This window comes from Nyctereutes procyonoides, unplaced genomic scaffold (assembly GCF_905146905.1).
Source record: "Nyctereutes procyonoides isolate TBG_1078 unplaced genomic scaffold, NYPRO_anot_genome, whole genome shotgun sequence".
Classification (NCBI taxonomy): domain Eukaryota; kingdom Metazoa; phylum Chordata; class Mammalia; order Carnivora; family Canidae; genus Nyctereutes; species Nyctereutes procyonoides.
In genome coordinates, this window is record NW_026575030.1 from 24,424,236 (window position 1) to 24,436,995 (window position 12,760).

Sequence of the window (12,760 nt, forward strand, 5' to 3'; positions counted from 1 at the left end):
ACATAAAAAATATATGTGTGTATTGACAAGCTCACTCTAGTTCATGTGTGGCCTTCTTTTAATATAGCTTCTTCATTTTTGTCGGATGTGTTAATGCGGCCAGGGGATCATGAGATCCTTGCAAGTCATCCTTGCTCTGTCTCTGCCCCGTCTCCCCCAGTCGAGTTGGCCTGCCAGCTCCCCACACAGCCGGGGCAGTGTGCTGGCTTATTTGCATTGCTTTTATTACCCCCTGAACAGAAGTAGGTCACTTCCCAGAGACATGGTCAGCCTTCAGCATTGCCTCTTGCTCTCGGCTACAGGGTGCCTGTCCTTGCTGGTGACAGTCCAGCACACGGAGCGCTACGTCACCCTGTTTGCCTCCATCGTCCTCAAATGTGACTACACCACCTCTGCCCAGCTCCAGGATGTCGTGGTGACCTGGCGCTTCAAGTCCTTCTGCAAGGACCCCATCTTTGACTACTACTCCGCGTGTGAGTGCCCTCCTGCTTCTGCCCACATCCCTCTGTAAAGCTTTGGGGCACAGGAATTATTGGGGATCACACATCTTTAGGAGGGGGAGCCACAAAGATCACTTAATGCAGTCCTCTCATCTTCTAGATAAACAGCCCACGCAGGCGAAGTAGCTTATTTGAAGTCACATAGTATTTTAAAATTTGTGCCCTGGGGATCCCTGGGTAGCTCAGCGGTTTAGCGCCTGCCTTTGGCCCAGGGCTGATCCTGGGGTCCTAGGATCGAGTCCCGCGTCAGGCTCCCTGCATGGAGCCTGCTTCTCCCTCTGCCTGTGTCTCTGCTTCTCTCTCTGTGGGTGTCTTTCATGAATAAATAAATAAAATATTAAAAAAAAATTGTGCCCTGCCTTGTTCTAAAACGATTTGGGCAGCTCAGGCATTAAGTTTCTCCAAAGCACAGGGCAAATCCTGCCTCCTGGTGCGTTCCTGGTTGCAGGGCCGCACACTGAGGTGAGGGTGCAGGCTGCTTCCCTTCCCCTCACCACCTTAGAATGTGGACAAGAAGGCTCCGACAGCCCCCGGACCGAGGAATGGCCGTTTGTCACCTCCCACCCCCTGCCACCCTCCCTTTGATGGCCACACTCCCTTCCTAGCGGCTGACTGAATCACAGTGAGAGCTCGCTTGGCCCAGGGAACATGTTCTCAGTGCGGCACAACCTCCCCTACCCAGGCTCAGGCCTGGCCCTCAGGCCCTACGTCTCAGTCAGTTCTCCTCCCTGGAACCAAAGCTCTTTCTAGCTGTCAACCTCTGCTTCTCTCAAGGAACAAAGGAACCCGGATCCTCACTGTCAGCCCTGACAGTTAACCTTGTAGAAATTTTGAGAGTATGAGTAGACACCATCTGCGCAGGAAGAAAGTGAGCTTCCTGACATGAGGAAAAAGGGGGGAGGTGTCAGCTTTACCTACTTTAGACCTGACTGATGTCTTACAGTATGAACCCTGATACCTAAATGTCTGAGTCACCCACAGAACCTGGTGTTGTCCCCAAAAGACACATCTCTGAATCAAGGCATGATTTCCAGGAGGTTACTCTTCAGATAAAGTGGGAAGAGAGGAGAGAGACCAGGGTAGTAGGCATTTGTCACCCGCAAATGAAAGGGCAGGTGGGTGAACCCCATGGGAGCAGAACCTGGAGTCACCAAAAATGGGGCATGGGTAATCGGAGACAGGAGTATGCAGCCAGGATTTGGACATGAGGGCCTTTTAGAGGGGTCTGGATCTTGGGGCTCAAAGGTTTGTTAGAAATGCAGACTGTCAGATTCTCACTCCAGACCCCCAGAATCAGAATCTTCATGTTTAGCGAGATTCCCAGTAGACACATGAGCCCAGGAAAAAATGAGAAGCTTCGCTGCTCCAGGGAACAGCAAGGGCACCTTTCTTCGTGGGGATTCCCCGTTGCTGTGTGACTTGGCTGTGTCCTTTCCCTGCAGCATACCAGGCAGCCTTATCCCTGGGCCAGGACCCATCCAATGACTGCAATGACAGCCAGCGGGAGGTTCGCATCGTGGCTCAGAGGCGGGGGCAGAATGAGCCTGTGCTGGGGGTGGATTACCGGCAGCGCAAGATCACCATCCAGAACCGTGAGTGCAGGGAAGGCAGCAGGGGACCGGGGGTGGCAAGAGGTACAGACACTGGGCTTGGTGGCCTGAGTCATTGTGGGGATTTCCCTTTTTTTTTTTTTTTTAATTTGTTTGTTTGAGGAAAGTGCCAGATACATAGATTGCTGTGCCACCGTCTGAAGTCACTCCCCTGGAAGTTTGTCTCAGGATGAGAAGATGTCCTGCAGCTTTGCCTAAAGGTCTGGGAGTGGTTGGTTTCTTTTGCTTTTTCCTGGCTGAAGTGCGGCTCAGGCTTGTTTGCTCCCTGCCATAAATGGCTCTCAGGGCCCCTGAATTTCCCTCCTGTTGTACATGTTGAAGGGGCTTCCAAGTAAATGGCCCCCTTGAGATCATCATCACCCTTTGGTAGAGGAAAGAGCATTAGGGTTAGAATCAAAGACTTCCGGCTGCTAGCTCATGGACCAGCAGCAGATGCTTTCTCTGGCCTCTGTTACCTCATCTGAAAGATGGACATAAGGCCTCTGTCTCTGTACACTGAAGTAAATATCAAACGTGATCTCTAGGAGCTACATGTAAAGCATATTTATTCTTTGTGCCTGGTACAGGGACTGGTGGTTAGAGCTCCCAGGCTGCAGTCACTCTTGGGTGTGGGTCCTCGTTCTGCACTAATAGGGTATATGAACTTGGGCAAGTCCCTTCAATTTTTTTTTAGCCTCAATTTCTACAAAGTGGGACTTGCCATAGTACTACCCATCTCCTGGAGGGTTGTCAGGATCAAGTGAGATGATATGCATAAAGCACCTAGCAAATATTAAGTGTGCAGTGAACTTTAGTCATCACTAAGCGTGCTTTCCGGTGGATGGGCTAGTGCCCCACGTTCCTATCTCATCATCCAGGATTGCTCTGATAAGTTATTGGCGCAGAATTCAGAGCCTGTTTTGGTGAGCTTCACGTGTAGTGTTAAATAAATATTAACTGGTTAAAAGGATGAAAAGAGGGGCGAATACACTAAGCAGGCTGGCCATCAGGGTACCTGCAGCAATAATGTGAGGAAATCAGTGGATACTCTATGACCGACTAAAGGTAGATCATTTATAGGGAGCCAATTTAACATTTGCTTCCAAATATGTATATAATACCTTGGCTGTAATATTTAAGTCTGACTCTTTTACATGTGATCTCTGATTTCCCCAAGCCAGCCCTTAATCTCTAGGCCTTGGGGAACATCTGTCCTTTTCTGGTCTCTAGGTACATTCTCAAAGATTCAGGGTGGTTCTGTTTTTCCCAGAGTCTGCCAATTAAAGCCTTTTTAATTGGCAAGTCTCCTTTACAGTTTTTGAAGAATGAAAGTCCCCACAGGTGACAATCCCCACTTTTCTTTTCTTTTTTTTTTAACTTTGAGCAATACTATCCACTGTCTCCACTCCCAGTCACCTTTGGATCAAACTCTGCTTCTCCCTTACTCCCATGGGAAAGCAGTATTTTCCCCTTGTGTTTTATTTTTACCCCCATGCTTGTCATGACTCCCTGGAGCCCTTGTTTTCTGACACTTCTCTGCCTGTGTTTGCATCATTTGAGATGACCATGTCAGGTCAGTTCTTGGATCATTTAAAATATTAACATGTCTGAATGTCCTCATTGCTGTGACATCCCAAAAACAATCTTTATGTCTAATAAAAATTGAGGCATATTTTTAATGCACGTTAACACTGAGGGAGAATTTCCTCCAAAGCGCTTTTACATTATTCCAAGTCTGGGGTAAGCTTGTTTCTGGGAAAGGTAGTGTGTTTGGAAAATCATGGGTAGGAAAAAATCGTAGAGATTGACGTAGAAAGAGAAGGAAACAGAAGTTGAAATTAGCTCCAGTCGTGCATGACCGTGCATTTTTGTTTCATTTCCTCAATAAATATTTTTTGACAAACAGATAATGAAGAATTATACGTAGGACTGCCAACTAAGCAGGAGCAAGTCTGTAATGCTGAGGTTTTGTTTCTTTTGTGTGTGTTTTTGTTATTTAAAGAATTTGACGATGTCCCCTGGCACTTACTGTGGCTATAATAGCAGGGATGTGGAGGTGCCCTGATGCCTCTGACTGAAGCCCTTTTAGGACAGAGATGGATCTTGTGCCTCTGCAGATCTTCCTCAGTGTTGGACCCACACGAGGTCTTCAGTGAAGATTTGTTGCATTTACTAAACCTGAACATAGCATTTTTCTATCTTAATGAGGTAGCACAGTGCTTGGTGCTCATGAAAAACTGAAATTCCTTTCTTGAACATTGAGTAGCATTTATCCTTGAAACATTGGCATTTCATCCCTGCTTATTCAACTTCATCTCATAACTTGTCTCTCCAAGGGCCAGAGGGATCCATTCACAGCTGGTGAGGGATCCAGGCTGTGGGGTTTTTGACCCACTTTGGAAAGTACATTAGAACTTAGCAGTTAAGAGCACCAGCGTTGCAGTGGAGAACCATGCATTTGAATCTACATCTGCTCTGCATTATTTCTCTGTTCTTAGGCCAGTTTCTTAGCCTCTTGGAGTCTTGGTTTCCTCATCTGAAATGCAACTAATAAACATACTTACCGTATCAGGATGGTATTGAGTTTGATTGTGAAGAAGCAAAAGCCCAAAACATTAGTGACTTAACAGTGAAGAAATTTATTTCTTCTCATGTATGAATTTGGAGGTAGATAGTCCAAAACTAGTGTGCGGGCTCTGTTCCATTAAGTCCTCGGGGACAGGCCCAAGCTCCAGCTCACCAAGAAAGTCTTTTCCTTCTTCATGGTTGAAAACGGCAGCCGCCACATTTCCTTTCCAGATAACAGAGTAAAAGGAGAGATGAAGAAGAAAAGGACCAAGATGTTCCCAAATTGTTGTAGGAAAGTTCCTGGGAGCCATTGTGTATCGCTTCTGCTTGCATCCTGACCACCAGAACGGAGTTGCACATCCATGTCCACGGTTCAAAGAGGATAGGAAATAGTGACTTTATTCTGCATGGCCACATACATGAGCAAAAAATTCTATGACTGTGAGAGAAAGGGAGAAGAGACCCTGGGAGGCAACATAATGTGTACCTCACCTACTTAGAAAGCTGTGGTGGGAATTAAATGAGGTGATATCTAAAATCCTTTCAAGGTACCTGGGAGGGCTCAATGAATGGTCAGTTCTACCATCATTATACTGTTCAGAGAAAGAGGAGAGTCTCAAAAAAAAAGGAATTGAGGCCTTCCTCTGAACCACGAGGGGCCCTCTTAGGATGTGGAAGGACAATGCTGGGTCTTTAAGCCATAGAACCCAGGGCCCCCTCCTTTAATCTTCGGCACTTTCTCCCTCCCTTCCTGCAGGAGCAGATCTGGTGATTAATGAAGTGATGTGGTGGGACCATGGAGTGTATTATTGCACCATTGAGGCTCCAGGGGACACATCAGGAGACCCAGATAAGGAGGTGAAGCTTATTGTCCTGCGTAAGTGCTGCTGGAGCTTTTTATTTAGCCACCCCATCACTGTGACATTTTTATATACGGAAAAAAACAGAAGCAAGCAAGCCCAGGTTATCATTGGATCGCCAACGTCTGAAGATCCCTTCCCAAAGCTAAACTTTTTTCCCCCAGTATATTAATTGAACTTAATTTATAGGTCAAGAGCTATATTTATTAGGCCTCTAGAATGTGAGACGTGGAAGCATTCACCTGCATATTTAGTTAGCCTGCTCTTGGCATCTCCCCTGCAGACTGGCTGACAGTGATCTTCATCATTCTGGGGGCCCTCCTCCTGCTTCTGCTGATTGGAGTGTGCTGGTGCCAGTGCTGTCCTCAGTATTGCTGCTGCTACATCCGCTGCCCCTGCTGTCCTGCCCGCTGCTGCTGCCCCGAGGAAGGTAAGAGGGGACAGATGAGCAGTGCGACTGGGTGCTGCTGGAGACTGCTGTCCCAAATAAATCAACTTCACATACCAGGTCAAAATCTTAGGTCCTTCCAGCTTTGTCCTCCATGCCCTTCTCCCATCACAGGCTCAGAGGTCTTTGACCTCAGCCCAGAATATGATGTTCCAGGAAGTTGTAGGCCCAAGGGGGAAGATTTCTGCCCATCTACATCATAGCCTGCCTAAGGCCACCTTCCAATAGTTCTGCCTACTGCTGGCATTTCCTCAGTGGCTCTGATATGCCTGTGCTTCAGTATTTGCTCCTAGCACTCAACTTGCTTGGACATGGAGTGGCTAGAGTGAGTGGTTTAAACGTAGCAGTGAGAGAGGTCACCCCTTAGAGGTGACTTGAAAAGAACAGATAGAGGAGAAAGGTGTTAAAGCAGCGGTTCTTAAACTTACAAATTACCTATGGTTTGTTAAAAGTTAGCCGCTGGCTCCGCCTCCAGAGTTTCTGATTCAATTGGTTTGGGCAGGCCTGAGGATTTGTATTCCAGAAATGTTTTCAAGTGATGTGATGCTGATGATCTGTGGGTCACACTTTGAGAACCTCTTTTTAGATGAAGGAAAGAGGTTTAGATGAAGGAGAGAGAGAGAGCAGAAGATCTTGCTCTTTTTTTTTTTAAGATTTTATTTATTTATTCATGAACGATACAGGGAGAGAGAGAGAGGCAGAGACACAGACAGAGAGAGAGGCAGGCTCCATGCAGGGAGCCCAATGTGGGACTCGATCTCAGGACTCCAGGACCATGCCCTGGGCTGAAGGCAGGTGCTAAGCCGCTGAGCCATCCAGGGATCCCCAAGATCTTGCTCTTAATGTAATCTTTCTTTTGACTAAAATTTGACCTTTTAAAACAGAATTATGACATGCTCTAAAAAATTTGGCTGTGGAATGCTAAACTTTTTTGTAGAAAATTATTCTATAAAAATCCTTTTCTTTATTTCTTTTTTTTTTTAAGATTTTATTTATTAGAGAGAGAGTGAGAGAATGAACAGCAGGGAGGGGAGAGGGAGAAGCAGGCTCCCCACCGGGCAGGGAGCCTGACATGGGGCTCCACGTCAGGACCCTGGGATCATGGCCTGGGCTGAAGGCAGACGCTTAATGGACTGAGCCACCCAGGTGCCTAAAAATCTTTTCTTAATAAGTAGATGGTGTGGGACCAGCTGCTTTAAATGGAAGGAGTTTCATATTCCTAAAATAATATTTTTCCCCCAGTGATATACATGAAGTATTACATTGTAGAAAGTTTGAGAAATTCAGAAAAATATAGACTAATCTGAGCATTCAGAGATAATCACTCTTTAGCAGTTTGGTCCATTTGAACAGAAATTTTTTGAAAGGGAAGAGAAGGGATTGCCTTATAAGATAGAAACAAAACTTAATCTACAATGTTAAGAAGGTCAATGGCCTGTGTCTGGTTTCAGGCCTGTATTCTGGGGTTGTTGTTTTACAGGAAAAGAGAACTAACTTTTATTGGATGTCTGCTATGCATAGGCCCTTTGCATGGATTTCCCTGTATGAATCCTCACAACCCTAGAAGGCTGTTTCATCACTACTTAACAGATGAGGGGACTAAAGGTCAGAGAAGTCACACAGCTAGTAAGTAGCAGTGGCAGTATGGTGTTGAATCTGTTTTCATCTGACTTATGAGTGCCTGAATTTCACTTGGTAGAGGCTACTACAAACTGTGTGTAGATCACAGTAGGCTTGGCAGAGATACCAAGGACCTCCTTAAAGAGAAGAAAAATAGGGCAGCCCTGGTGGCTCAGCGGTGTAGCGCCACCTTCAGCCCAGGGCCTGATCCTGGAGACCTGGGATCAAGTCCCGCGTCAGACTCCCTGCATGGAGCCTGCTTCTCCCTCTGCCTATGTCTCTGCCTCTCTCTGTCTCTCATGAATAAATAAATAAAATCTTAAAAAAAAAAAAGAGAGACAGAGAGAGGAAAAATAGCAGAAAACTGGATATTGGGCTGTGGGACTCATCACCTTTCAAGAGCCTCTGGGAGAGAGGCTATGGAGAAGTCACTATCCCTGGAGTAGTAATATGCAGAAAGAGATGAGAAAATCACTCCCAAGGTCAGTGGAGCACTAAAAACAAGCAGGACCGAGGACAAAGCCAACACAAATGATGAATGTCTCCACTGTTTCAGTATGCTGCTAAACAGGTTCTGAGGGAGAGTGGTTTCTCCTGAGCATTAGAGTTCCTTTAGAAGAACGAGTAATATAAAGAAATGCAGGCTACAAGTAAACATCTCTGGACTTGAGTGAATGAGGTCACTTTCAGAGTGAATCACTACGGCAGACTGTCCTGAGAATTTTGATGACAGGAGGAGATTGCATGGAGGGAGCAGAAGTTGTTATGGAGAGCTCCTGGATGAGGAAATGGGTGTGCGTGACTCTTGGTTAGAATAGGATAACCCCAAGCATATTTGTAGGCAAAGAACCAAAGCCAGTAGGAAATGAGTAAAGCAAAGCCTTATGAAGTGGCATGAACACTAAGCAGGTAGAACAGGTGGGAGGGACATCAGGCATACTGACTACCTTTAGAAAGGAAAGGCGCCCAGCCCTGACCTCTGGAGAGAGAGAGAGAGAGAGAGAGAGAGAGAGAGGAAGTCATTAAAATGTGGGGGATGGTCAAAGTAAAAGAGAGGAAGCTGAGGGATCTCATACCCTCATGTCTTGATTTCAGCAAATCAAAATTCTAGAGCAGAAGGGAGCTGAAGAATGACATCCAGGGCTTCTTGGCCTTCTCTGACCACAGCCCACCTCACTAACTTGGTCCTATTTTCCAATGAGTTAATAGGGACCATTGAGGAGAAAAAGGAGAATGACACCAAATTTTAGCAAGCCTTGATAATTCACTTCATCCTGGTAAATGACCTAGAGTAGAACCTAAAGGTGAAAGTTATTGAAACTGAACCCTAGATTGGTTACTGGCCATCCTCCTACAGAACCTCTAGGTATACCCTGTGGTGGACTACAGGCCACACTGGGAATCTCTGACCTATGCTACCTGCCTCCCCAATCCCCTCACAGCTGAGGGAAGTAAGGCCTCGAGAGGCTTTTAGCTTTAGCACAATCGCGTGCAGCCTGTTAGTGGCAGATCCTGGACTAGACACAGGCCCCTCCATTCCATGCCCAGGGCTGGTTCCTCTTCCTTGACTAAGATGATGTCAACAGCTGAGAGTTCATGGGGAGAGGAAGACCTGAGAAGCGGGGAATGTTTAAACTGCTCTAGAGGAGGGAAGTGGGCTCAATAGATCAGTAAAGGGAAGCTATGTGTGTACTGAGTGAGGTTGGTTGCCTGGCTGTACAGTCAGCTCTGACAGCATGGGGCCAGAAGCTAAAGCTGCAATGGTTAAGAGTTCAAGTGTGTGGGATTCTAAGAAGCTCCTAAGGATGTCGCTGAAATGACTAGCCAGACAATTTAGAGGGGACTGGTAGTATGAGAAAAAGTGAAAGGACTGTATGACCATGGGTCAACCAAAAGAGGGTAAAGAATGAGTTCTCTAAAAGTAGAAAGAGGCTGGTAAGGCATAGGAAGCAGTTACAGGCAAATGCAGTTGGAAAGTTCTGGGCACCACAGATGATGCTGGCTGCAGGGAAGGAGAGGTGAGGGTCTCTGGAGGAGGGGGAAGTGCTGTGCCATTTCTGTCACGAAAGAGACATCTTAAGGAATATGCCCTGGGTTTTCCTCAGAAATGAAGATAAATATGCCTTTGGTGGTTTGGTCTCCAAATATGTACTTTTGTTTCCTTTGGGATCTAAGGCAAAGAAGTGACTTATTATAAGAATTTATTATGACAGTGAGAGCCACTGTCTCTTGATGGTCCTCTATGAGGCATTTCGTGTATATTGCTTCATTTAACCTCACCGACTTAATGAAATAGGTATTACCTTAGCTCACAGAGGAGGAGCCTGGGGCCAGAGACTCTGGAAATCCACTCAAAATCACACAGCTGGTACAGGCTGGGATTCAAGCTGAAGTCCATCTGACCCGCAGAGGTCGTATTTAGGGAGACTTGACCCTGAGGACCATAGTTCCCAAAAGGTTGTTGAGAATTCTCAATAGTTAACTCCAGTGTTAAGGAGCTTGTTAAAAACACAACTTTGGCTTGCTTTGCAGTAGACTGAAGGAGAGTTTCTGGGCGTGGAATCCAGGAATCTGTATTTTTAACTATAGCTCCTTAATGTGATCGAGGCAGACTTGACTCCACTGAGATTCAGAGATAACGTGCTAGGAGTCTTTTGAGGCTTAGCTACTTGCTCCATGTCGCTCATTTTATTGCCTGTCTGATTCCCCACTAGGTGAACAGCAGAAAACCATGACATCCCCATGGGACAAGAGGGCCAGGGAGAAGCTCAGAGGCTATGTTTTCCACTCCCATCTCAGCAGTTCCATTACATCAGGGAAAGGCGGGGCTCTGGGGAAAAGGGTGTGGCAGCTAAGAAGAGAGCAGGTGGGTTAATCTCTGGAGTATGGAAAATTTGACAAGAAAGCTCATGGAGAATGTAGAGGGGTCTCCAGGGAGTTGTGTGTGCTGAGGGTCCCATTAGTTAAAAAAAGTCATTTGGGGAACAAGGAGTAAGCTCAACTTTCCCTTCATCTACCATGGAATTGGGGGGGAGTAGGAGGAGGAAGTGGCCAGGATTCAGTTAGAGGGGTGAGGGGTAAGTAGGGTTGTTCCCAGTGGAGTCAGACGCCCCAGGCCTCAGAGGCAGAGACTAGTCTGGAGTGGGCTTTGAAGTGTGGGGCTGAGGGATCCCTGGGTGACGCAGCGGTTTGGCGCCTGCCTTTGGCCCAGGGCGCGATCCTGGAGACTCGGGATCGAATCCCACGTCGGGCTCCCGGTGCATGGAGCCTGCTTCTCCCTCTGCCTATGTCTCTGCCTCTCTCTCTCTCTCTCTCTCTCTCTCTCTCTCTGTAACTATCATAAACAAATAAAATAAAAAAAAATTTGAAGTGTGGGGCTGAGTCGGAGAGAAATAAAGCAAGGAGGTACCACTATGGAAGGTTGTTTTTTGTTTTGATTTTTTGTTTGTTTTATTTTGTTTGCTTCATCAAAAAAATGAAGGGGAGTCTGGGGACTCAGTGATTTGGCAGAAAGAGCACAGGTGTGGGCTTCAGAGAGGCACCTCTGTCCATCACCAGCTATGGGACTGGACCTGGGATGTCAGCCTCTCTGCACCCAGCTTCTTCAATGAATTCCCACATGAAAAGATTGCCCCGAGGAGTAGTCAGCTTATGTAAAGTGACTGGCACACGCATATTAAGCAGGGCATCGTGTGTGCTGATGGTGGCACACGGAGGGAGCTGGGGGAGGCATCGTTAGCAAGAGGGAGGGGAAGGGGCCTCTGCAGAGGCTCTGGAATGCTGTCCAGTGGCCGGAGGGTGGGGCAGCTGGGTGAGCTGCTCTAAGCTTGCATCTGATTTCCTCCAGGCTCACCTGTGATACGCAGTCAGGGCTGGAGCTCCGGATGTTTCTGAGGGCTCAGCAGCAACCACTTCTTGTTGTGCTGGACGTCTGTTGCACACGGGAGCCCCTGGGTCCAGATGGCCCCCAGCTGTTGGCCTCAGCAAACCCCCGGCCCTTTGCAGCAGGGTTCGGGACGCCTGTCCTTCTGCCCTTACTGTGCCAGGAGGAAGCCCGAGGCAGAGCCCTGCTGCTTGAGAGGTGGCCGCGGGGTGGCCGCGGGGCTTGAGGAACCCAGGAGGAGGTGAAAGTGCCAAGCTGGGGGCCTGAGGCAGGCACTTCCTGCACTGAAACACATACGTGCATCTCCTACACGCATGGATAGACAGAGGCCTTGGGAGACAGTTACCCCAAAATAGAAATTCATGAACAAAACCAACTAAATGCTTTTGTTTTTAGTTTGCACTCACAGGGGCGGAGGGGAGGGCCGGGGAGGGGAGGGGATCATGTGCTTTAGACTAGCGGCTGTGCCTGGGGTACTGGAGTAACGTGTCTCTGGACTCCTTGTACTGCTTTTTTATATGATTTTCTTTGCCCTGAAAGGAAATGGCATCTCCTTTCTCCCTTCCCTGCCTTCAGTGCACCCCTTAGAGATTCCCCCTACCTAGGGAAAATCCCAACACATACTGAGATAAGGAGATTAGAAAAGATTCACTGGGAGCCACTTCACCTTTTTTTCTTTTTCTTTTTCTTTTTTTTTTTTAAAAGATTTTATTTATTTATTCATGGGAGACACACAGAGAGAGAGGCAGAGACCCAGGCAGAGGGAGAAGCAGGCTGCAGGGAGCCCGACGCGGGACTTGATCCCGTGTCTCCAGGATCAGGCCCTGGGCCGAAAGTGGCGCTAAACTGCTGAGCCACCCGGGCTGCCCCTCTACTTCACCTTTTTGCATCTCTTGCCTCCCTCCCATGAGTTTCTCCCTCCCAGGGCTGCTGTACTACCTAGACCGTTTGTCAGTCTGCTTTCCTTTACCAGTTGACTTCAGCATCTACTTTCTTTTGCTTTTTTTTTTTTTTTTTTCCTTTTTCCACTGTGAGCAGGAAGCCCTGAGCTTCCCTGGCAGCCCCTGACCCACAGCCCCCTGGGAGTCATTTGTGTCGCATCTTCTACGTTTGGCCTGTGGCTAAAGGCCTTGTTGGCCTGGGACCCGAGATTCTGTGCCCGCCAATCTCCATGTATCCACCTACATCTTAGGGGAACCCAGGAAAGGCAGCTTGATGTGATGTTTTCAAGACTGGGAAGTCGGGTGGTCTAGGTATACTCTCCTGGGGCACCTTCCCAGCTCCTTGCCAGA

The 12,760-nt window shown here is 47.5% G+C and overlaps 1 protein-coding gene across 6 annotated transcripts in view; it reads left to right on the forward strand.

Annotated features, from left to right (window-relative positions):
- Window positions 1-12,760, forward strand: part of ILDR1 (immunoglobulin like domain containing receptor 1) — a 33,596-nt gene that overhangs the window by 14,809 nt on the left and 6,027 nt on the right. For 4 of the 6 annotated variants that reach the window (XM_055316484.1, XM_055316485.1, XM_055316486.1 and 1 more), the window contains exons 2-5: window positions 303-473; window positions 1,943-2,092; window positions 5,415-5,534; window positions 5,801-5,947. In XM_055316484.1, coding sequence (XP_055172459.1) covers window positions 303-473; window positions 1,943-2,092; window positions 5,415-5,534; window positions 5,801-5,947 — 588 coding nt within the window. Of the gene's footprint in view, window positions 1-302; window positions 474-1,942; window positions 2,093-2,252; window positions 2,311-5,414; window positions 5,535-5,800; window positions 5,948-12,760 lie in introns of those variants that run through there. The other 2 variants (XM_055316489.1, XM_055316488.1) reach the window with 2 other exon arrangements.